Raw genomic sequence first — 26,544 nt, forward strand, 5'->3', positions numbered from 1 at the left:
CTGGGGTCCTCCCTCGGGCTCTGTCTCCGGGGGAGGCCACAGCGCCTTCCTATACAAGGGGGATTGGTTTGCTTTCAGCGAGCAAGCAGTCGACTGCTCTAACCCTTAGACAGGGTGAGCAAGCAGGTTATCGCTCTGGCCCTCAGGCAGGGCGAGCGAGCAAGTCAGCAGTGGGTTCACTCTCTGGAGCGGTAGGGAGCAGGAGGCTCTCCTCAGGGTGGCTAGGAAAAGAGGGAGGGAAGGGGGACACAGGCCCACCCGTCTCCACTGCGTCCCAGCCCAGGGCCCTGGTAGTGGCAAAAGCGGTTGCCACTGTGTCAGCAGGGCTCCCACTGCAACATACCGACTAGGCCTCAGACTCAGCCACAAGCTATGTCTGCCCCCGGCTTATTTCCTCCCTGCTGGCCCCAGTACCTGTCTCCTCGGTATCACAGGGGTATTCCATTTGGGGTTGTCCCATCAGTCCCTCCTCATCCATGAGCGGCAATGCGGGGAGCTCCTCGTCGAGGGGCAGCTCCTCTAGGTCATTTGGTGCGGGGAGGGGCTCGGCTTCCGGAAGCTCCTTCAAGTCCTGTCCTACCTCAGGGGATACCCTCCACCTGGGTTACTCCGGGGCCTCTGCCCAGGGCCAGGGCTCTGGTGACTCGGTCCAGTCCCGGGGTTCGGGTACCTCAGCCCAGTCTCTCTGGCCGGGTTGTCTGATCCAGCTCCGGGAAGGCCCTACCCAGTCCCCAGGCCCGGCTGGGGCTGGGGCTGGGGTTGGTCAGCGGCTCTGCTTCAGCCTATGCCTCTGCCGGCGGGGCAGCACGTCTGTCTCCAGTGGCAGTCTCTCCCTGACTGAGCTCTGGGGCCAGGCTTTTATACCGCCTCTTCCTGTGGCGGCTCTGCCCCGCTGCTGCTGATTGGGCTGGCCGAACGGTCCTATCGCGGCCCGGTTCCCTTGTTGCCAGGCAGACCTAGCTGCTGGGCCTGATTGGGTCCATTCAGGCTGCTCGTGCCCTCCCTCGGGCTCTGTGTCCGGGGGAGGCCACAGTGCCTTACCTCAGACCCCTACTATAAAATTAATCTTTGCACAAGTTACAATATTTTTGCTAAAATCATTAGTGTTCCTACAATCTCCTATTCTTAAAAATGCATAAAAAGTTTCACACGTAGGGTAGTCTACATTTGAGCTTGGAGGTGTGATTCCCAGGGGACTGTGGGCATGCCAATCTTGCTACACTGTTTTTAGTGTGCTAGTTTGAGCAGAATTAGTGCAGAAATGTCTATGCAGGTAGGAAATCACACCTCCCAGCTCAAATGCATTCTTAAGGTGAAACTGTCCATCTAAAATGAAAGGATTGTGGATATTGACTAGTAGAATTGAAAAGATTGAGTAGAATGTATTTTATTATAAAATTATTTGTCCAGGCAAACTAAGAAATCACTGATTTGTATTGTGTAATCGATATTGGTGTAATCACATTGTATTATACAGATATAGGCTCCAGTTCTGCAACTTCTTGCAAGCAATTGGACTAATGCACTTGCATGGAATCACATTAATTTCTCCAGGGCTCAGCAATCTGCCTTGATGCGAGAAGTTGCATTAGAATTCTAAGCAGGAATTCCTGCTACATACAGTATGGATTAAAAATCCATTTTTTATAATCTCAGGCACATTGTTTCATTACACAAACACATTTTCAAAGGAATTAAATAATGTGTGATTGATTGCCCTCTTCAGTTTTACAATCATTACAGTAATGCATTTGACTTGAATATAGCAAGCCAAAAATTTCATCTTACAACACTTTTGTAAAATACTAAATTTAGTTTACATGAATTGGTGGAATCTACAAATGATATTGCTGTTCTTCTGACAGCAAATACTATGTCTGGAATGTACTGATGATTAAAGTGCCCATCTCTCTTATTTTGACAGGTTGAATATGGCTATATGTATATACCATAATATTGATTGATCAATCAATTGATCGATCGATATATGTATATACCCAAAATGTGTGTATATGTGTGAGCATATGTATTTACTTACCTTTTAAAAATATTTCTCCACCACATTTGGGATAATTACATTTGTCAGTATTCAGTTAAATATGCCTATATCACTTCTAAAAATAGAACTCAGGTTCCTAAGACTCTTTAGTGTCTTAAGATGCTTTTGTGAATTTTATCCTACATCTTTTCTTAAAAGTGGGTATTGATGATTATTTAAATGTTTTCACCAGTTTTTAATTATTTTACCTAGTTTGGCATAAATAAAGTAAAGGCTCCAGGCCAAATTCTACACTTATACACTTAACTAATCTCCAATACCACTTCCCCCTTTTTGTCTTCTTCATAAGCATCTGTCTTTTACAGATTCTTCAGCTGCAAAAAGATGCACTGTGCCAAAGTCTGCTCTTGGATCACACAGACATTACTGAGGGCAGAATCTGACCTTCTGTATATTTCTTCACAGCTGAGGAGCCTGTAGGATGTAAGACACATGTTTATCAAGAGGATGGGAAACAGTAAGCCAACCTTTCTGGGCCATGCAGGCATGTAGGGTCTTATTCTTCACCCACTAAAGTTAGTGGAAAGACTGACTTTACTGACTCCTGCTAGCTTTGAATCTAGTTCATAAAAAGTAGTACACTTATCATAAACTGAGTTGTGCATAAGGAAATGTTGTGTGCAATCATTTTATGTATATAATGTAGTGGTTTTGACTATCTTCTAATTTCATTAAATATTGGTGCAATCCGTTATCAGGAATGTAATTTAGTAGGTTTGAGTATTCCCAATGGCAGCTACTTACTTAAGTAATAACATTAAATATGGGCATTACTGTGTTGTGATCCTAAGAAACTCGGAAGATCTAATAATAGCTATTAACTTGTCAGTTTTAGGAATTATCAGACACTGGAAGTGGTCACAGTGGAGCAAATTCTGAAGTCTTTATGTGGTCCTTAATCACACAAAAATGAAGTCAGTGGGCATTTTGTTTGAGTAAAGACTGTGAATTGCCTATTGCTCCCTCCATCAAAAGAAAATTCATATTTAAAAAAGTATACACCATTTATTTTAGTGTAATAAGCAAAAACTATAGTAAAAGTCACTTTATGGGTGTAATAACTAATAATTGGTTCTGTCCTTTTACTGTAGAATACATTTTTGTCAGGGATATGAATCTCACCTTTTGATTACGTGCGTGTCATTACTGAAGTTGCAGTACAATCAAACTCATCTTCGATTCAACAGAATGTCAGTTTAATATGGCACCAGCTTATTGAACTTTAAACTAGTTAGGAAGATTTTTAGAAATTTTAAAATAGTTTTTCCACAGAGGGCTCAAATAAATTGAGCAGCAGCCTAAGACTTGGTCTACACTACAAACTTACTTTGGTATAACTACGTTGCTCAGGAGTGTGTACATAGTTATACTAACCCTGGCGTAGACAGTGCTATGTTGACAGGAAGGCTTCTCCTGTTTTACTGTCAACATAACTACCGCCTCTTGGAGAGGTGGAGTACCTATACCAGTGGCATAGGTAGTGTCTTCCTAAGCACTACAGTGACGCAGCTGCAGTGTGCAAGTGTAGACAAGCCCATACTGTGAACAGAACTTCACAGTTACGAAATATGACATTCATAAACCTTTGGTCTTGTGTAATGGCATCAGTAATTTCCTCTAGGATTGGTGAACTTTTATATGAGGGTTCACAGGGCCAGGTAGACTTAATTATTGTGTGTGATAACTCATCATGGTCCATGGGACTGGTTTCATGGTAACAAATGGAGCATGTTTCAGCTCTAAGAAGAGAGGAACAAATTCATGCAGCAGAGGGGACCAGCAGTACCAGCAGCAGTAGATGAAAGTCAATTACTTTTGAAAGTGTAAATTTGCAAATAACTTATTGAAACTAGCATTTGTTATATTAATCTTTCCCACCAGGAAAAGCAAAATACGACCAAGGCTAACCAGTGATATTTCTCCTGGGTGTCAGGGAGAGAGAGACGCAGACCATGTGTCAGTGAGACTAGACCAATGGGTTTGATTCAAAGCCCATTGAATTAAATGGAAGGGCTTCCAGTCAACAACACACTTTCTGCTTTAACGCATTGTCACAGAATTTTTTTATTTGGGTTTTTGAATGGGACTCAGATATTTAAATTAGTTTGCCTATAAAGTCTGCAGGAGTGGAGTTTTGCCTCGACAGGTCTCATAAGACCCATCAAAATGAGGCTTCCCACCTGCAGTCTTTGGCAAGTCCATAGCAGATGTGTGTGCTAGTGGGAATTACACTTGGATGGGATGTAGGGATAGAGGGAAATTAAGGGGATAGGGAGAAGCTTTTACCTACATTGAAAATTTTCCAAGTGCTTAAAAGTTTATATCTAAGGAGAAGGTAATTGCATTTTCTCTATTGCTCAGGGCCTTCCCCATGGCTTACGCAGCCTCCTCTTTATGTCCTTGTCCTAATGGGCTCCTACTTCATTCCTTCCCTACCTTTCTTAGTGAGGAGTACACCCCATCACAAGTCCTTTTTATTATTTATCTTTGTGTTTCTACACTAAGGAGTAGATTGTTAAGAACAATCTGCTCTGAGTAAGGAGCTGTACATAGTTGTGATGCCCCCATAATGGACTCTGAGAATCAAAATACCCTCTCCATGTTAGTTCCCTCTCCATGTCAGCACAGCTTCATGTCATACCCACTTTCTGTTCTGCCTGCCTACTTACCGTCAACCTATGCAGGAGTGGAGAGTAAGACGCAGAATAATCAAAGGATTGGGGCCCAGTTTGCTGCTAATTAGGTTATATGTGTGTCCTTATCACTTATCTTTAAAATGATATGACCTGTTTCACTGCTTAGAAGAATATGGAGGCAGTTAAAGCTGATGCATATTGAAGAAGGGGAAACAGAACTTCACACCTGCTTTGAATTTTTTAAGGCAACATGCCATAGTTCAATAAATTCCTTCTGTACTAATTGTTATGGGAGGGAACATAAATGAAATTAGGTTAATTAATAAATACATGGTTAATGATAAATTCTGAACAAATATATGGTTCATATTGGTAAAAGTAGCAACAGAGAGTCTGCCTTCAGATTCATGCATGCAACTCCTATTAAAGTCAGAAGGGCATAATTTGGGCATAGTCTGTAAATCAATTTGTTAACATAAACCCACATTTACAGTGTACAGAGAATACCCTTAATGCTCTACAGAAAAGGAGACATATGCACACAAGCACACACAATAACTGTGGGCCTCCTGCAGAACTGGATTCCTGTGTAGGGGGGAAAAAAGTACAAAAAACTTGTTAAACAGTACCTCTCAGATGCTGATTCTCTAGGTATTTTCCTAGGAATACAGCATAGTATGTGTTTTTTCTAGAGGTTTTCTTGAATATATCTAACATGGTAAAGGCAAACTTTGTTAAGCATGAAAATATTTGCTGCACTTTAATGCTGATTTTTACTACAGTGTATGATGGAGTCAACAGAGTACACTTCTTACTGGAATAGTTGGCTGTGTTTCAGTGTCTTGTGTACATTATGGCTTTCCCTATCAAACAGAATATTCTGTAGTTCTCAGATCGTTACAAAACATTATCTTGGTTGAAACCCTCTAAAATGCCTCCTGAGAGACTTCATCCATAATGGGGATTCTCCTGAAAATTGTGACAGATTTGGTATTTGATATTTTGCTGCAAAATGCATAAGACTCAGTAAGGTTCATTCCTTACTGCATTTCAGTAAACGATATGCTAGCATTACTTAATTAAATATGTAGTCTTTATTTAATTGATTGGTGATGTATGTGCCCAGGTGATATATTTTATTAGATTAGTAGTAAATTTAATTCAGTATCTGATACCATTGATTCAATAGTCAATTTTTTGGATTTAATAACAAAATGGCATTGGTTTGATAAGTGGCATATTCAATAACATTAAGCAACAACTTTAAGATATAAATATTTTGGGCTATATACATTATATTTTTAATGGAGGAAAAACTTCAAGAGGATTTGTAGTATGAGATATTCAGTGACGTGATTCTTAGCGTGATAAACAAGTTTTACAAGGAAATATACATGAAGTATATTCATGCACGCTTGAGTTTCTATGATATTTCTGGATTCTGAATTGAAAGGAGATTTGCATTCCTTTTCATGTAAAGGAGGTTGTCTGAATCAGCAGATTTGGTAGAATGCTTTTACAATTGGAAGATAAAAGACTGAGTAAATGTATAACTTACATAATACGGTAGGCTAAATTTTACAAGGATAATTGTGGTCCTTTGTCTTTAGTGATGGAAGAATTTTCTTTCTTTATCCTTTGAATGTTTTAAACATTGTGATGTAATTGCTGATGTATAAGTGAGCATTGTACAATGCACATAGGCTAACATTTTTCAGTGTTCATTAATTTTGGATATCTGTTTTTGGGTGCCTGACTTGAGACATCTAGGAGCTGATTTTCATAGATACTGAATGCCTGCAATGCCAGTTGACTTCAGTTGAAGTTGGGTGAGCTGAGCCCTTCAGAAATTCAGACCTTTGTCAGTGGAATTCACCTTGTGGGCCAGGAAATCCACTGCAAGACAGGTGGAATTTGAAGACTCCAGCGCTGTGGATTGTATCATTTGGCAGAGCCCCTAGAAATGGATGGTTAGTCACATGATGAAATTACCATCACATTTAGCTCTACTATAGTCACCTTGCTGGAGTGTCTGCAGAGAAGCTGAGGATTAAATAGATTGGAGAACTACCTTCTTACTACTAGAGATGGTCCCTCCAGGTCAGGCTTAAGGCAGATATGGTACAGTAGTTTTGAGAAGTAAGCATAGATGGCTATATCTGTTTTGTGGCTAAAAAGAGGACTTTCCTCCAGTTGTGCTAGTCAGTTATGCTGTACTTTTACTTATATACACACACATGCAAAGAAATGGAAAAAAAAAAAAAAAAAGGTTTGCAAGTGAAATCCAAAGATGCGAAGAGAGATTGTATCTGGATGTGACACTTTTTGTAAGGACAGCATGCAGCCTGTCAGACCATAACAGGTATGGAAATACGTTTTAGCTTGCAACACATTATGTTGTCAGCTTAATAACAGCAAGTTTCAGACTGGTTATTGATACTGTTAACTAGGTTTCTAAAATACTTCATATACTAATGCCAGCATTTTTAATAAAACATTGTAAAATATCACTTAGGCAATAAGTATCATTCTGTAATAAATATGAGGTCATAAGTTCTATTTGTCAGCTATGATAGATCTTTCAAACAAAAATACTTTCAACTGTGATTTTAATGTTCTCATTTAATACTCTGAAAGGCCGTTATCAACTAAAGGAATGAAGTGGCATTGTTAACGGGGTATTACATGACCTACTACAAATACTTTAGGAATCTTCGTTGCATAGTCAATTACTCTGAAATAATAATGGTTGGTACCCACAGTTAACAATTTTATTAGCCAATGCTTTGATGCTAAATTTGAGGGATTGCAGTACCTTAGAAGAGACTCTCGTCTGTGGTAATGACTTTTTGAGGAGGGTGGTTGTATAAAAAAAATCAATTTTTCTCTTGGTTTATGGTCAATTCTTTACCAATTATAACATAAGAAGCATTTTGCTCAGTGATTAAAAATGAGGCAATAAAGACAAGATGACTTACCCAAAATAAAAGGTTTCTGTTTATTACTTATTTCTTCTGTGCTTTTATTTTTTTTTTCAAACATATCTACATTACTTTGGCTTCCACAGTAGCAGATTTGTTTCATTTGTTAGTTTAATTTGAGGTCAAGTTTTCTCTTTTTTTCATTCTCAAAGCTTCAAAACCAAATATGAGCTTATTTCTCAGTCACTTCCTAATAAAAGCATGTAGGGACAAAAGATCACATCCTTTGAAAGCTGCTTCTGTTATATCTCCCCTACCTTATATTCTTCTAAAAACTGAGCAAGGACTGACATATATGCTCATGACACAAATAAAAACCTGCTTTTATTAATGTACAAAATGATTCAATGATTATAGTAATAAAATAAACAGAAATGATTGAGTGATTATAGGGCATATATTGCTTATGGAATATTAGTATGTCAAGCTAACAGAGTTCAGTTGAAGATTATAAGTGTTCATATGTTAGGGACTGGATGGCCTAGGAGATTGGTAAGGGGAGAAAGGTCCTTTTACCTTAGATTGCCAGTTTAAATCCAGAACATGTCAGCTGGGACTGAACGTCATTGCTGTTCACCAGTGTCTTCTCAGTGGCCATTGTGAAATGAAAGGCTGGTCTCAGTCTTGTTATATCAGTAGAGAGGAGGCTATGTAGCAAAAACCATTGACATGCTTTGGGACCCTTGCTGAAAGTTTCAACAGAGGGGCCAAGAGCTGAATAAGCTTGGAGACTGAAGGCTGAGGCACAGTAATAGCGTGTCATGGGGAAGATGGTACTGCCAGACTTGTACTTATTCTCTGGTCAATAGATGCTGTTACTTCCAGGACTGACAGTAAGTCACCTTTCACAGCATTTACTTTCGGTGTTTAGATATCATAGTGGTAGGAGCCTTATAAAAACCTCAGAGACAGATCTATTGTTTAGGGTTATGTACTGATCACCATAATTTGTGCCTCACAAGTTAAGTAGACTGGCATAGTGAGATTCTTACTGGGCTTCATAGGGCCTTTGGCTTGTCTCCCTTCTCTGATTATAGAAAGCACTGCTTGGGATAGGGATTTTTTTTGGGAGATGGGTGCAATTGTTGAAAAGACAGTACTTAAATTCACTCAGTTTTAAGGAATTATCTAAAAAGAATGACTGTTGTCAAGGACCCAAAGGCCACAGAGCATGATACAGTGCCCCTTTGCTCTATATACAGCAAATAGGCCCCTCTGCACCACTCCCAATGTCAGTGATAAATGCTACAGTTTAGCTTGGTGTGTAAAAAAATGTGTTGTAACTTTGAACAATAAAATTAGCTGTATGGTATAAGGATGATATGAAGGCTCTTCATTAAGAATCTTGTGCTAGTCAGAAACAGAATCCATCTTCCTATAACAATTTCCTTCTGATCATCAAGTATATTTCGTGTCTGTATTATTTTTGTCTGTCCTTTAAAATTTTAAACTCCCTGGAGCAGGGAGTGTCTTCCTGTATGTTGAGTACATGGCTAAATACACAGTCATGGTATAACAAGTACTGTCGGAAAACTCAGCCATCTATGCAGACTGGCTCAGCGGGAGCAAAACTAAGCTCAGGAATATTGTGAGTTATTGTGAATATTATGAGGAAAGAATCCATCCATGAACTTCTTTGTAACAGTCAGAAATGGGAAGAAGTAGACACTGAGGTGGAAAAATTGTCCATCAATTGCTCACTTTAGCTTTGCAGCCTATCTAGTGTCTTAGAGAGATGTGTATCAGATGCTTTTTCTCTTCTACCTTTCTTTATACTACTCTTCTCCCTTAGGGTCTGATCTTGCAAAGTGTTGAGTACCTGAATTCTCAAGTCAAGGAAATCTTGGTTATCTGTAAATCTGCAATTTTCCATAGAAGAGCCAGTCCCTCATTCAGACCTGGTCTGTCTGTGCTGACAGTTGAGAATCTAGTCTTCAACAGAGCGGGATGTGTTGTTCAGCATCTGTTCTGCCTGATAATTCTTCTGCTTCTGTGGCTATTACAGAGCCTAGCTGAAGTTTGTTTATGCTACCAGAAAAAAGTAGGCGTGTGTTCCCCCTCAGACATTGGCATATTTCCAGATAGAAGAGTGTTTGCTTGTCAACTGTCTCTGGGACTCAGTGTGTAGTAATTGCTACTATTAGAGGAATAAGAGAGAAGGACATTTGTTTAGTCTCCCGTCACCACATACTGAGATTTTTTTAATTTTTTTTTTTAGTCTGTATTAGGAATCTTCATTTCTCTGAGCCCATGACCAGCAGTCCTCAGCAAAAGGCTACTTTGCACATGGTGAGGAGAACAGGCCCCATGCAAAAGCTTGTCCCTGAGTTATATGCCTACAACTTTTGCCCCTGTGGAGTCAGAAACAGCTCCCAGTGAGACTTCTGTTTAAGGATGGAAAGGTTTATTATTGGGTGGGAAAAGTCAACAATGTGTTTCTCTTCAGGGTTTTTTGTTTAGGCTGCTGCCTCTTACGTTTCTTAGGAAGTTTTCAAATGCATATGAGATCATTAGCAGAGCATGAAAAATCCCTGTGCTGTGAGGCAAATTTCTGTTTCTGACAGGAGCCAGAAAAACAGGAAATTTAGTGCCGTAGTTCTTGCCAGGTAGCCCTGCGGCCTTGTTCTGAGAGCAGTCTCTGCCCTTCTTGTGTAAAACATGATGTAGACCCAGTGGCTGGGGATGAGAGAAATGGGTTTCCCTGCGCTATCCCACAACTACAGCGCATTCCTTGGATGAGCATGAGAGCAAGGCCCTCCCGACCATTGAACCCACAGAGACAACTGGAGCTGATGTAGGGAGACAGAAGCCAGCAGCCAAACCTGAGGACACCACAGTAAGTGGATCTGTTCATGTGCAGACAGAACAGAAGGAGCCACCAGTTCTGCTCCATCCGCGGGTTCGCCAACGGCTGTCTGATGCCTTTGTGCTCTCTGGGACAGAGACGCTGCTGCACACCTTCTTGCCGGTACTACTGGTCCACAGGGTCCTGTTAAAGATGAAGCAGGACAAGGCAAAAGTGATACTGATAGCCCTGGCATGGCCACGACAGCATTGGGTCGGCACCCTGCTGGGACTCTCAATAGCAACCCTTCTGGAACTGCCACCTTGGCTGGACCTTCTGTCCCAGGTCCATGGCCGTCTGTTGCATCCGGATGTAGCATCCCTACACCTGACAGCATGGCTGCTGCATGGCTGAATGTAGAGGAGAAGGCTTGCTTAGCGCAAGTTTAGCAGGTTCTCATGGGCAGCAGAAAACCATTTAGCAGAACAACATACCTGGCCAAATGGAAGAGGTTTTTTTGTTGGGCCTCGGACCGGAATCTTTCTCCTCACCAAACCTGAGTACAGTCCATACTGGACTACCTGTTGCATCTCAAGCATTGAGGCCTAGCTCTTCTGTCAATTAAGGTTCACCTGGCAGCTATTTCGGCCTTCCATCCTCCGGTCCTGAGTAGATCAGTTTTCTCCCATGACATGACAATAGGGTTCTTAAAAGGCCTGGAGAGACTTTACCCGCAAGTCAGAGATTCTATTTCTCCCTTGGACCTGAATCTAGTCCTTTCAAGGCTCATGCCCCCCATCCCTTTGAAGCTGTTAGTGTCCTGCTCTCTGCTGCTCCGTTTCCTGGAAAGTTTTCTTTCTGGTGGCGATCACCTCAGCACAAAGGATTTCCAAGATCAGAGCTCTCACCTCGGACCGCCTAACACAGTGTTTTATACAGACAAAGTCCAGCTGTGATCCCACCCAACCAAGGGAGGTGTCACAGTTCCACAATAACCAGGATATATTCCTGCCTGTGTTCTTCCCCAAACTGCACAGATCCAGTGAGGAGCATAGGTTGCACAGCCTACATGTTAGACAGGCCGTGGCCTTCTACATCGAAAAGACTAAACACTTCTGAAGTTTGATGCAGCTCTTTGTCACAGTGGCAGAAAGGATGATAGGTCTGTCCATCTCTTCCCAGAGAATCTCTTCATAGATAACCGCCTGCATCAAGTTCTGTTATGAATAAGCAAAAGTGCCTCTGCCAATGATTTGTAATAGCTCACTCAACCAGGGTGCAAGCCTCATCAGCAGCCTTCCTGTCACAGGTACTGATCCAAGACACCTGCAGAGCTCCTATATGGTCTTCAGTTCATACTTTCACATCCCATTATGCTATCACCCAGCAGGCCCAGGACAATGCCAGCTTGGTAGAGCAGTATTGCAAGCGGCACATCCACGAACTCCGAATCCACTTCCAGGGATACTGCTTGTGAGTCACATAACATGGAATCGACATGAGCAAGCACTCGAAGAAGAAAAAATGGTGACTTAACTTTCCGTAACTGTTGTTCTTTGAGATGTGGTGTTCATGTCCATTCCACAACCCACCCTCTGTCTACACCGTCAGAGCTGACGGCAAGAAGGAACTGAGGGGACACAGGGCCAGCGGTACCTCATATACACAGCATGAGTGCAGGGCTCCAGAGGGTGCCAGAGCTGGCCCTACGGATACCACTAAGGCAAAAATTCTGACAGCTGTGCACGAGGGTGCGCACATATCTAACGTGGAATGGACATAAGCAACACATCTTGAAGAACAACAGTTATGGAAGGTTAGTAACTGTTTTTTAATGGAGTCACAGAGTGAAATTTTGTGGCCTGTGATTACAGGGGATCACCAATCAATCATAATGGTCCCTTCTGGTTTAAAATATCTGAATCCTTATATTTGCTTTTCCCCATTACCTTTAAACTCCTCAGAGTGCTATCTGCATTCTGATCTAGTATCTACCCTGCTAGGTCAATTACAGAGTCTTTCTACCTATCTAGATACTTTTATAGCCCTCATCACTTTACTATCTCAGCTCATTCTAACTTAATAAAAAAAGAGGTTGTCTTTTTTATTGTCTTTTTTAATGAGTTATGGTAGATATATGTATATGATATCATCTGATTTGCAATTCCCTTCTGACTGTTTTACTTATTGCAATTCATCCTTGAAGTCATATCTGTCATATCTGTCTTCTATCATACAGGATGCTAGGAATAGTTATATCTTTTTGTCTTAATCCTAAAAACTCTCAGGAGATGTATTTCCAATCTGTAGCTGTTGGGAGAGTAAAATGTTCACATTTTAATTCTTTCAAGAACTTTCTTTCCTTCTTTCTTTTTTTTTTAAACAAAATTACTATATTTTTCAATGTGTATTAATATTAATAAAATTGTTATGATAGCTATGAAGATCCTGTTGGTTCAGTCATCCTAAAGTATTTTCCCTAATTATTAAACCACAGTTATTGAAACACACAGTTATTGTGTGAAATATAAAGCACTCTAATATATAGACATGTCTAGCCTGGCTACTTAGGTTTGAGTGATTACATGTAATGCGAGGAGTCTGCTGTGGATGCAGTGTTGCCCACTCTTTTATTGTGAGTCTAACAATATTTGGTGTTTTTCTTAAATCCTCAATTCCTTAAGTCAAGTGATCAGGTAAAACTTTCAGTTTCCATATTTATTTAAAAGAGCCCAAATGTTTAGCCCTTGTCATTGTGGCAAAAATCTTGAAAACATGACCCGAGTGAAACCCAAAAGGATCAAAAACAAGGAGGCAAAGAACCAACACTTGAATGGAGCCTCTGGGCACTATTGTAATATAAACTTCAATAACCGTCCTGTACTGCTGGTAACAGCACTCTGAAAAAAGGCTGTTTCTCCATGAAGATTGAAGCAGGTATGGGATTCTGTTCTATCTCCATTGCACATTTAATTCTGAAAGATATTTTTTTCCACTATCCATTGTAGTTTAAAGTGGAGTTCAATTATTTAGGAAAGGGAACTGCTTACTCAGTATTCAATGAACCAGGAAATAAAATAGACTCTGTTTAAAATATGTTTTTGTGTCATCTGGATGATATAGGTAACCAGCTATGATCTCTCATATGGAAAAGAATGTAATAGAAAATTATAGCCTTTCTCTAAGCATTTCTGAAGCCTCCAATAGTGTTTAATATAGGACGATATCCCTGATTATAGAAATTAGCAGAAAGGTACAAAATAAAATCTACAGAAGCCAGAATGAATATCATTTTGTAATAAATTTTATAGGTTTAAGAGTAATTTCTATAGAATCCTACTGATTTAATCCCCATTGAATTAAACTGAACTTTTCCATAAGGGATTGAGACGGTGGTCGAGACCAACTCGCCAGTCTTCAGTAGATAGCAACATACCATGGTTTTGAAAGCCTTCAACAGAAACAGCTCATTGCAGAAAGATGGTGCAGTCAGAAATTGCTAGTTGGGTTATTCTTGGCAAGGCTGGGCATTACAAAAAAGTATGTATTGACAGATCTGTATTTATGAATCAGTTCATAGTCATTTATTTAGAGCCATTCCTAAATATATTTTATTACTTCTCCTATGCAGTAGATGGCACAGCTTTGAGGGACCGTTTAGATAAACTATTGGCCTCTGAATAGTAAAACGAAAGCACGTAGATTTCATTGACTTCCCCACCTATCAAGAGGAGGAGATGATAGTCTAGGTTAAAGAACATGGGCTAGATTCACCTGGTGTTTTGTTTGGGTTTAATAGATGGCTGGCAGAGAGATGCAGCAGCAGAATGGCTGCTAGGGGAGGACATAGTGCTGACATAAAGTGGCTGCAGCATCCCCTTGGCTAGTGAGCCATTGCAGCCTGAAAAGGTGGGTGGTACAGGCCAAGAAATGGGCATGGCCAGGTGGCTGGAGTACAAGTGAGTCAGCATATCCATCTCAGCAAGTCTGCTATGTGGAAATTAAAGCTGCTGCTACCAGCAGACAACCAGAGGGAAGGCAGGAGACAGCATCACCACCTAGCCTCCCTTGAATGATGAATTCTCCTAGAGTGCAGTGGCCATGCCTGGCTCAGGGGGTGCAATTTACATCCTCCCTGTGGCAGCTTCAATAAATCTTCCCCTTTAACCACTCTACAACTTGAAATTATATGTAGAAGGGTAAGAGAAATGTAGCCGTGTTTTATGTATGACTGATCTCATTTTCCTTTGCGTCTGTACCAAGCTATTCCTGATTAAATCATGACATTGCAGAGAAAATTGCACAAGGATCCATGATTTGGATTTAAGGTTTACAGAAGTGGCAAACTAAAAGGTTTACGGATATCTCAGTCTCCTTAATAAAGTGCTATCCTTGACTGGACTGGCTGCTGAACAAGATTTATTCATTGAGGATAAGTTCCTCATTGTGTGTAAATCAGCATAGCTGTGTTGACATCAGTGGAGCAACACTGATTTAACCAGCTGAGGATTTGGCCCCAAGCACTTGGTACACAATATACTCACAAATCTCATATTCTGGCTTGGAGCTCCTATTTTTGCAATTCCTTCCTAGTCTTTTGTCTATTTTGAAGAGCATTGTTTATTTCCATCCAATATAGCACAAAGTCAGATGGAATTTTCTTCTGTTTATTTTTTTTTACCCACTCTCTTCCTCTTTCTCCAGAAGTATGAAATGTGTGTGTCTATAACAAATGGAGACTGCAGAGATGTTTCTCGATGAACCAAACAAATGTGCTTGCCTGAAAGAACACAGCAAAAGACTGGGTCTCTCCAGGATAGACTTAGAGATATTTTTAAGATGATGTGTGAATTTTAGCCATGCATCTCCCATTGATGTTTCAATAAATCTTGACTAAGCTCCCACACTTTGATAACACACCTCTATTGTGTCCAAATAAGCAAGTACTAAATCTGTCCCTTCCATATTATCCAGATGGAGGGCTCCCTCCATGCAGATCTCCCTTTGTCCAACTTCAGGAAGAATACGTAACCCACCACCACAGCATGTTGTATTAATAAATCAGGGCCTCGATACAGCCTGAGCCTCTGATTGTATTAGTTTTTCCACAATCCTCTCTGTGCTGGGGAAACCCCCTTGAAGGATGGGTCAAGTGTGGTGGTGGCAACTATGGGAGTGTCAATGACAGCCTGGCATTAGTGGAGGCATATTACCAGTGCAGTATGGTTCAAACTGTTCTGACTTCATTAGCTGGATAGGCAAACATTTGATCATAAGCCCTAGCACAGCATCTGGAAATCATTGGCTCTTTCCAAGACAAACCAAAATCACAACATTTCAGCCATGTACCCTTATCTTAATACCAAAAACTTTAGTTGGACTAAAGCATTTCCCTCCTCAGGAGACTAAACTGTGTGCCTCAGACAGAGAATAGGAGACATCAGTTCCTGAGGCCCCAGTATTGCAGGGAATTGCTTAGATGAGATAAGCTCAGTTGACCCCCAGTGCCTAAACCACACCATACACCGTTGAGGAAGATGAAAAATCCTCAATCCTTTATATGACCTGGGGAAAAATTCCTTCCCAATCCCAAATCTGGCAATTAGTATGATCCTGAGCATGTGAACAAGATATGTCATCTTGGCATCTAGAAAGGATTCTCTCTACTATCTCACAGCACCAGTCCACCCAATCAGGTTTCCTGTCTAGTTCCTGTCTATCTATCCTGTTTCCTGTCAATCTCTGATGCTTCACCTCTCCCCTCCCAGAATATACCTGATGCTTAGACAATGTTATGTGGCTATTGATCATAACTATTCATCTGCCACAATTTGAGATTTGAATGGAAAGAAATGCTACTTTTCATAGTGCAGCTGCCAAGAGTTGCAGGAAAAGCACACTAGTAGTTGAGGATAGAAGACAGATTAAGATCCATATTTATATGATCTCTTCTCAAATTAGTATTATAGCATTAAAAGCAGATAAAGAAGGTTTATGATGTAATCTGTCAGGACTTTTGTGTGCCGGTTATTACGGTTGATTTTCCTCCAAATTTTTTAAGCAATGTCTTAATCAGCACCGCAGTAACACAACATCAACATATTACAATAGCACTGAGATATCTCTTTGTAAAAGTGGGCCAGGAAACCATCTAGCTAGTATTTATGTGATATATTTTGTTCCCTCACCCTGATTTTGTGCAGCTCCCTGTGTTATTTATGCAAATTACTTAATTACCTAATTTGCATATTTACATATTTGCACATAATACAATTCAGCTCATGATCAACACACTCTGTCCTAAGCAGTGGGAGGGGTAGAACAAGAAGCTGTGCAAAATATGGTAGATGGTGGCTGTTTGGGTGGGACAGAGGGGGAAGTTGGTGGGTGCTGGGGTAGTGGGGTGGTGCTTGTTGGTTGCCTGTGGCTGCTGGGGTGTCCTGGGTTGGTGGTTGTTTGAGGGTGGCAGGAGTTGCTTGGTGTTGGGTTGCTATCTGGAGCTGGAGCACACTAACTGGTGCTAATACGGAAGTGGGGGTGGGTTGGTGTGGTATGGTTGTGGGGGCGAGGGGAAGGCAAGGGAACCTGATGCCAATACAGTCCCTTACCTTGTGCAGCTGTTGACATCCCTTGCTCCAGCTGCTGCCCCACGCTGCATGATGCTAGCTGGATCCAGCAGGGAGAGCAGTGGTGCAGGGTGTGCCACAGTGGCCCCTAGCTGCCATAGTGGCTGTAGTTCCTGCCTGCAGCTCAGCCAAATGCATGAAATTCTGTTGCTGAGCTGAAGGTCAGCATGACAGGGCTGCCAAATGTGCAAGTGTCACATGCGGTACTTGACATTGGCAGTTCATGATTAAATCTATTGCTTTATCAATGGCCAACTTTCAGGGTGTGAGTGTGCAGTTGTGTTAAAGGCACGGAGAGCTTGTATTTAACACAAATTATTTTTATTTAGACGTTACACAATTCTAACACAACAGCATCCAGAGCCTGGTATTGACTGCAGCATAGAGCTTCTTAAAGTGTCTAAACAGGGTAGGTGTCCACTGATTTGAAATGGAGTTAGGTGCCAAAACTTTTTAAAATTCCAGTAGGCACCTATCTGCATTTTTAGGTGCCTAAATACTTTTGAAAGAATGGTTTCAGGGTGCCTTACCAGTGAAGACAAGTATTTTTTGCTTGATATAATGGAAAAAGGGGAGATAGTGGAGGGATGCAAAGAAGGGGGCAGCACAGTCAGAGGGATGAGCCAGGAAGATCTTCTCAGTAACATCTTTATTATGTATCTTTATTTCCTGCTTCGGCACCGACTTCCTGTAATTCACTGGGCAAGTCATGTAGGCCAAAGTTTATAAAAGTGGACTATTTTTTAGTACCTCAAGTTTTGGATACTAAACATGAGAGGTGCTGAGCTTCTTTCCCTTCCATTGATTTTTGTTTAGAGTTATGGGTATTCAATGCTTGGCAAAACCAGCCCCAAAGAATCTCAGGTTGGGTACCCCAAAACTGAGGCTCCCAGAAAGACCCACTTTTGAAAATTTTGGCCTTAGCTTCTCTGTGACTCAGTTTCTCCATCTGTAAAGGAGTACGAATCATACTTACTTATCTCACAAATGGGCCCACAAATAGCCCTTAAATATTAGTAAAGGCTTTGAGCTTCTCAGATGGAGGGCTTTATAAAAGTGCAAACAGTTTTATAATAATTTAGTAGTGGCAAAATGTACAATATTGACAATCTTGTAGACTGAAGTCTTCTCATTACCGCAAAAACACTTATAGGATGGACATGGACTCGGCACACTTCCTTATAGCCAGCAGCACTGAGGGGGTAGTTAATTTTCTAAAAGTTCACCTCTCTCCTGAGATTGTCAACAAGGTAATTTTGCTTCAAAGTGGTCACCTTTCTGCTTCAAAGTCAAAGTAGAGACCAAAAGTCATTATTATGTGATGGTACTTTAATGGGCTATGTGACATAAAAGCTGATGGTTTCAGTCTCACTCCTAGTAGTGATGTAGAGGACATATTTAGTGTTGCAACATCTTTTACTGCCTTTGGTAACCTATTCCACATGTTAATTACTTCTGTGTAAAAAAAAAATGAATCCTAAAAACCTTTATGTCCTGATCATTTTAAGCTGGTGTTTTTGTTCTTAAGTTAACCTGCCTTCCTCTCAAATAGTTCTATTGAATCTACCTTCTCTATACACTAACTTATCTTAATCTCTCTTCTACGGAATATAAATGTAGTTTTCCTATAATTCAGAGACCATTTATCATAGTTCCACTCCTGCGTACTTTATTCAATATGCTTCCTGCAATGTGGCACTCACAACTTTGTACAATACGGTTAGTGTGGTACCACTGGTTCTTTGTATGATACCATCAAGTGGTTTTCTGATTTGTGTACTGGTCCTCCACTGATACATCCCACCTATCCTGTTTGCTTCTTTTAATGATAGCAAAACACATGGGGGCCAGGTTTCTAAAGGTATTTAAGTGCCTAATGGATGCAAATAGGCATCTAGTGGGAATTTCAGAAGTGCCTAGGTGCCTAATTCTCATAGAAAACATTAGGAGTTAGGCAGTACAGCCCCTCCTAAGGTGGATGCAGTTATATCACTATAAAAGTGCTTATATCAGTATAGCTTATTCCTGTATGAGAAGGGAAATAACCTGTATTTGTATGAGCACTTTTATACTGGTATACCTGTGTTCACTCTAGAGCTTGAACAAGTATAAATGTTTTGGTCAATTAAAAATAAAATCACCTCCCCCCAACTGAAATAGTTATACTGGTACAAAATGGTGTGTAGGTCAGGCCTGAAATACTGGTTTTAAGTTTCATTTCACAACCACACACTAATTCTTTCTCTTAACAGTGTTCTGTAGCTTGTGACCCTTTTAGGATTTAATCATTTCTCCCTTTTTTGATACAGTGTTTGTCACTTTATTTGTTAAACTAAACTGCATGAACTGCTTTTCAGCCACTATCCTCCTCTTGCACCTTGGCTTTTTCCGGTGGCTTTAATGAGCATTAGATCAGACTCTTTATACAGATAAGGGAGCTCGAATATACTGCCAGTGCAATGTAAAGGGGCCTTGTGTAAATGAGAATCAAATCCAACAACCTTTTACGCTTTGGACTGTCTGTATATAGAGATCTCTGTTAATTCATTCAGAGTCTCATCCAAAGTATGTTGAAGTCAATGGAAAGTCTTTTTGGGCCTGATTCTTATTTGCATTAAGTTTCCTCTGTACTCTTCCGGCACTACCATAGTGATGTCAAGGGACCTTAGTATAAATGAGAATCAGGCAATGCCTAATTTGTACCAGGGCTTGGTAGGCCTCTAGGCTTGGCAGTTCATAGCCTTGGTACCTCTGGACTTGCCATGTCAGTTATGAAAGTAAAAAATATTGCTTGAGCCCCAGCACCGATTTCATTACAAATTAAGCACTGGAATCAGGCCCATTGACTTCAGTGGGCTTTGACTGAAGTCCTGGTAGGGTATTAAAAAAAATTAGTATAATTCATCACTACTACTTGATCCTCTGTCACAGATACCAGTGTATTACATTTTATATGTCAAAACCCCAGTGTTTGAATTTTTATATGCCAGAAGATTTCCTATTTTCATATGATTAAAATCAGTGGACATGTGCAACACTAATAAAATAATTTAGTTAAATTTAACACCAGATCACCAAAAACCAGGCCTGTGAGCAATGGAATTACATCCATGGTAAACTTTAAGTTCCTACCTCAAAATGCTGAAGTACTAGATCCAATTTTTTTAAAATTTAAAATTTTTTATAATGGTCAAAGTATTTGTTTATTCCACTCATTTGCTAATATGGCTAAATGGTTCTTGCTCAATGTTCTAAAAAGCTTTTCTGGGACTAAGAACAAACTTGGAAAAAATTAAATCCAAAAAAGTAAAAAAGCCGGAGAGAGTCTGAACAACAGTGTGCAACTTTAACCAAAGCAGATGCTTTGAGCTCCTTCAGTGAACTCAGCTTTTGTAACTCAAAGCTTTGGGTGAAATGAAGCACAAATCTGAAATACAGAATTAATTTTACTCCTCTTTAGGAGGTCTGATTCATTATTCCAATACAAAATTGTGTACTGGCAATGTTTTTAATGCAGCTAGTAAGATGCTCTTGGAAATGTTTATAGCTCTGGCCATAAAGCAGAATAACTTTTCTTTTTACTACTAATGATCTATGTTTCCATAACTGAGATAAGGATTTAAAGTGTCACAGAAGGAACATCCCTGCAGATTCAGTGAACAAGCACTTCCATTGTCAAATAAGATAATTTACTGTAACCCTTCTGCCATTTGGAGTTTGCAATAACACGGGCTGAGATCAATATCTAGGGGTTCCTTTTCAACAGTACAACATCAACCCAGCTTGAGCATCTGCCCAGTAACCTGGGACAATTACAATTACCTGGGTGCCTCCAGAAGCAATACTTCCCTTCTTGCAAGCACAGAGACTGAGTGTAGAAAAGAAACTTTTAATAAAAGGGGGAAAGTATCCCGGCATTAACTTGGGAAAATGCCGCAAGCAGGATTCATAAGTGTAAAACCAGGAGCAAAGCACCCATCCCTGAGTATGTTGGGCAGTTTCCTTTTGCCTGAGGTAATTCTTAAATCCAGAAGTTTCTTTAATGTGCCCCTCCCTTCACAGCACCCCACTCACAGTTGTTGTCTTTGGTTAGTGCAGGCCCAGAGTTCAGAGGTGCAGCTTTACAGTTCACCTCCTACCCTGGTTAGGGGAGGAAGGGGAAGAAGGCACCTTGCCCATTCCGCCAACCGCCCGCTCCAAGATGTCTTGAGGTCCCACCAGTTAACACAGCTCCCAGTGATTTCAGCTCTCCGTGATTTTAGCTGTTAGTGGGAGAGCTTCACTATTAATGCACACTGGGGGCAGTCTCTTGCATCAGAAACACTTATGAAATGCATAGACCTGGTTATCAGTGATTTCAGCTAATCCACACCTCTAGGTTCAAGTATGTGTCCCCACCCTCTCTCAACTCCACTGGGCTTTGGCAGCCATGACTAAGTGAAGTTTAGTTGAGGGGGAGTCCCTCAATCACGGTATGCCAAGCACAGTTCTGCTGTCCTTGATTCCAGTCTTTCCCTTGAGTTCAATGCGCTTTGGATCAAGCCCATTCTGAATACCAGGCCTTCCTTGCTGCATTCAAAGTGCAATGGGATGCATCTTGAGGTAGGGAAGCATTGCAAAAGAGCAAAGGAGAGCATATTGGTATAAGTTAAATAAGAAAGGCCAGTGAGACCTCTAACAATCCTGAAGCACACAAAATCAATTCTGGAACAAACCTGCAACTAGTGAAAAGACTTTAGCAATGGCATAATGGGTTCGATTTTTCTCAGTTTTTGTCAATAACGTGGCAGACGCATTTTATGCAGACGGAAGCTGAGCTAAAAGGATATCAGGTAACCCAGTGAGAAAAGCACCAGGACTGTCAAACTCGTTAGTCAACAAAAAGCCTGAATCAAAGGTGTGAGTGTTACAGCAGGCTCTCATAGTGGCTTTGTGATGCAGCTGTTAAAAAGAAATCTTACATATAGCTTTAGAGGAGAAGTTGGAATCAAGACTATCACATATTATATCTTGTCTTAGATCCACTGATGATTTCCTAGCCATTGAGATGCTCTTTTATAGTAGAGGCTTTTGTCAAGAGCTATGAGAGGGGTCCAAAAGCAGAGCTTTTGTTAGAGCTGAATTCATCTGGAGGAAATTTTGTTGCAGCCAAAGTTTTATGTGCAACAAATAAACCTCCTACACTGAGACAGTAGAATCAATATTGTTCTTAAATGAAATATAAATCTGCTTATCCTCAACAGAAAGTAGAAACCCAAGCCTGTATTTTTAATAACCTGTCTCAAAGGCAACATCTAAATAGTGAATAATAGTGTGGCTTAGAACAAATCTTAGAGGGACTTCTTAAGTGCCATCAGCAGGAGTCAAACAAAAGTCTGCTGCTGAAACAGAATTATGCCATCAAGTTGAGTAAGAGCAAAACTAACGCACTCTAGCCCTAGTCAATGCAGCCCCAATTCAAATGGATGTCAGCTACAGCATCAGAGTAGCACTTTAAGTTCAGACAAATCCAAACACTCGGACAACCCCAGTCAGACTCCATCAATAAACCATTCAAGCCTTGACTGTAGCAGAGTCAAGGCTATGAAAAAATACAAACCTCTGACTGCAACAAATAGAGAGTATTTGCAAAAAGCTGCAACTGAGAAAACACTAGTTGTGTAAGGAATCTGGATAAAAATGTCTAATTAGAGAGACATAGAATTGCTTACATGTCTGGATCCCATGTGTGTTGAAAGCAGGAGAAATAGCACCTGTTGACTGAGAAATGAAAATAACCGTTTCGATCAAAAGAATAATGTGAAGGATACGTTCTAGTTTTAAAAGTTATAGCTCTTACGTGCACTAAGACTTAATTTTGAAATAATCAGAGCAGTATCCATGAAGTTGAGCTTAGTGAATTGAGGGTAAAAAATAACCCCAAAACCACCACCAATAACAAAAGTTGTGTTTTTAGTTACAGGAAAAAACTGAGTAATTGTGGACCAATAATCACAGATGAGAAGAGAGCTCAGTTTTGCTGCAGCAATATTTAAAACAAATAATTATTCGTGTCAGAAAAGCAACAATCTGAGTGATACAAACCCTATTCTAAGGGTTTTGCTGCCATAGGTATTCTAGAAAACATATCTTACCAGTCACTTTCACAATAAACAGTTGCTAATCATTTCGCTGAGCTTAACACAATTCTCCCTTAGGCAAACCTCTTTTCTATCTGTATGATGGTGCTAGCCTTAATATTGTTGGGTTACAGGGGAATTTCACTCTACTTTAACAAGAAGCTGTCTAGGACTTAAAAATGTCATGGTAGGGATGCAACTCTAATAGGGCTAGCTTCTGCTCAGTTACACCAGTGCAAATACAGAGTAACTTCAATGATATCAGTGGACTACATGGAATTTATATTGGTGTAAATAAGAACAGGAAGTTGACAATATATTCAAATACAGTAGCTAGATTTTACAATGGGCTGGATAATAACATTTCTAGTTATGACTGTTAATGTTGGAGTAATCAATCATGCTTTGAGCTGTTACTTGGTCACTGTAAAGTTTAGGGAAAAAATTTCCTTGTACTACATTCTGTAACAATGCATAGTTGGCTACGTGCAGATTCTCATCTTTCATCCAGTGAGATATTAGTTAGTTGTCATTGCCAGGAGATAGACTTAAATGACCTGGTCTGATCTGATACTGCAAATCTTATGTTCCTGCCAAAAGCAGTACAGTGAAAGCAAGATTTCATATACCCTTCACGTTTTTCTAATAACTTTTCCAAGACTACAGCCAACAGCTTAAAGGCCCTTCCTGTTGTTTAAACCTTCTGAAAATATTTTAATTGAACCAAATTCAACATCTACCTATGTATCTTGGCATACAATGGGCTAAATTATTTGCTGATGTAAATAGATGGCTCCACTAACGTCAATGTAATTTACCCATTTTATACCACTACAGAATTTGTCATTATATTTTAAAGTATGGTCACCACATTCATCAGAATGTAACAGGGCCTATATAGATTCTGGCATACTCCATGTAAGTTATGATTGATTACCAAGTAGAGCTGATCAGAAAATCGATGAAAACCAAAAAAAGATTTTAACATTTTTCATAAATTTTTTCCACTTTCTAGTCAGTCATATTACTAGGTTCCTCCCAATTTAAGAGAGCTAAACATCAGTAAAGGAGCTATTAACTAGCTCTTTTATTGTATGAAATAAAAAACTCCATTCAAAAAGGAGCTGTGTAATGAACAATGATCACATATATACAGACACAACTGTTGTCATCACTATTCAAACTCAACACCTTAAGAACCAAAAACCAGAGACCTAATGGTTGAATTAAAAAAAAAAAAGCTTTTTTATTTTTTTTTTGTCTAAGTTGCAGAGTATTAGTCAGTTGGGCCACTCACTAAAGGTCTATTGAAGTCAATGGAAAACTTACTCTTGACTTCAGTTGACATTGAATCAGGGCCTGTGATATTCATAGTATGAGAAAGCCCTAGTGGAAGAAAACAGAACAAAGGGAAGCTACCTTAAGAAAATAGAATTTAATGTGACATCCATAACCAATCTAAAATAGATGAGGAAATCTAGTTTAAAGAACATTACAAAAGTATGTGATGGAGAGCAGACACACTGAAAATGGATATTTTGTGTGATAAAAACAAGTCAAGAATATACATGTGGGAATAACAACAGGCTCTAAGAGTTTGACGCAAACCAAAAATATCTAGGAGCTTCAAGAATTCTGATGTCATAAGAGAAAAACTATCAGCTACATAAATACTGAAGTCCTCTAATAACATGTTAGACTAACTGATAAGAGGGAGGGCAGATTATCTCAGAATTTCTATTAAAACATGGTATTAAGTTTTGAGGAAGATAAATTACAACAAATACAACACTATTATTATAGAGATAATCTAGACAAGAATTTTAGTTTTATTCCCAGAATGGAGTGAGGCACAATGACTACACTTCCAGCTATGTTAACAGCACATGGAGCTGATATAAAAAGAAACTGTGTGGTGAAACTACAAGGATTCTCATCTTTACTGAGCAGATCAAGTACATCTGAGCATACTTACAGACTGATAGGAGATTGTCAGGATGTGTCTACATGGCAGTAAAACACCTCTGGCTGGCCTGTGTCAGCTGACTCAGGCTCGCAGAACTAGGGCTGCAGGGCTATAAAATTAAAATAGCCCAGACACATACTGCAATTGTATAGCCCCACAGCCTGAGCCCTATGAGCCTGAGTCAGCTGATATGGGCCAGCGGCAGGTGTTTTATTGCAGTGTGGGCATACCCTGTAATACACCAAGGAAACAATCCTGTCTCTTCATGGGCTTTGAAAGAATATGACCTACCAGGCCTTTTCCATCTCTAATTTCTGTGCTGGTGGCTTTAATGAACAGTACTATCATTTTAAAGTACACATTTATTATTTGACAGGGTTCATATTTAATGAAGTAAAATGTAATTGGTTCAAGATTTGCTGCTTTCATAGAACAACTAACTAAAAACAGAAAATTGGACCATGGGAGAACCAGAAGTAATATGGCCAAACATGAAGCTAGGAATTCCCACATTGGATCTGACCAGTGGTCCATCTAATCCAGTATCCGGTCTCTGGGTCCAAATCCTGTTTAGATCTCGAGCAACAAGTTGTTTGGTCTTATCCAAGTCCTTATCTGGCCGTAACATAACTGACAGTTTTATGCTGATACTCAGAACATGACAATAGAGCTTTTACTGGTATTAATACAAATATTTTCCCATTATTTATTAGTTGTTTTAAGATGACAGAGCTCAGATTAGATTTGTTTGGAGTTAATATGCTACATGTAAGCAGCCATGCAACTAAAGATTAAGATTTGTTTTACAGTAAATGGAAGGCTTTTGCCATGCATTTGAAATCCTAAGAGCTACATGGATAATAAATTAATCTACTTAGAGAAGCATAAAACACAAATGGCTTTACTAATTACATCAACTGAAAATCATCTTGTTTGTTCAATGATTATCAATTTGTCTTTCAAAACAATAGTCTGATATTGTGATGGGTAATTTGCCTCTTAAAGGCAGTAGTAGTGGTTTAGTGACTAGTGGTCAGCCCACCTCGACATGTGGCATGGCCTTTTAATGGTTTGAAAGGTCTATTATAAGCACCTAAGGGAGATGTGGACAGAGAGAAAGTGATCGAGAGGAAATGCTCTCACTACATCTTTAAGAATCTGGGGCCAAGAGCCTTTTAGAGAGGGTAGCAAGGCTCCTCTGTCTCCACCCCCAAACAACTGGGAATAAGCTAGGAGAAGAGATTCAGGATAAATGCTGCCTCCTTTCTCATAGCAGGTCAGATACCTGCAGACACTGTAGGGCAGAGGTTTTCAACCTGTATGCTTAAGATTTCTGAAGGGGTCTACACCTCATTTGAATATTTAGGGGTCT

The 26,544-nt window shown here is 40.1% G+C and overlaps 1 protein-coding gene across 6 annotated transcripts in view; it reads left to right on the forward strand.

The window, feature by feature from the left end:
* Positions 1-26,544, forward strand: part of CCDC85A (coiled-coil domain containing 85A) — a 161,598-nt gene that overhangs the window by 92,678 nt on the left and 42,376 nt on the right. Inside the window, exon 3 of one of the 6 annotated variants that reach the window (XM_067565183.1) lies at positions 15,166-15,201. The exons of the other annotated variants lie outside the window; for them this stretch is intronic. Coding sequence (XP_067421284.1) covers positions 15,166-15,173 — 8 coding nt within the window. The 3' untranslated portion in view covers positions 15,174-15,201. Of the gene's footprint in view, positions 1-15,165; positions 15,202-26,544 lie in introns of those variants that run through there. 6 annotated transcript variants of the gene reach the window in all.

Source organism: Emydura macquarii, unplaced genomic scaffold, assembly GCF_026122565.2.
Source record: "Emydura macquarii macquarii isolate MOO-44397 ecotype Brisbane River unplaced genomic scaffold, CSIRO-AGI_Emac_v2 contig_2676, whole genome shotgun sequence".
Lineage (NCBI taxonomy): Eukaryota > Metazoa > Chordata > Testudines > Chelidae > Emydura > Emydura macquarii.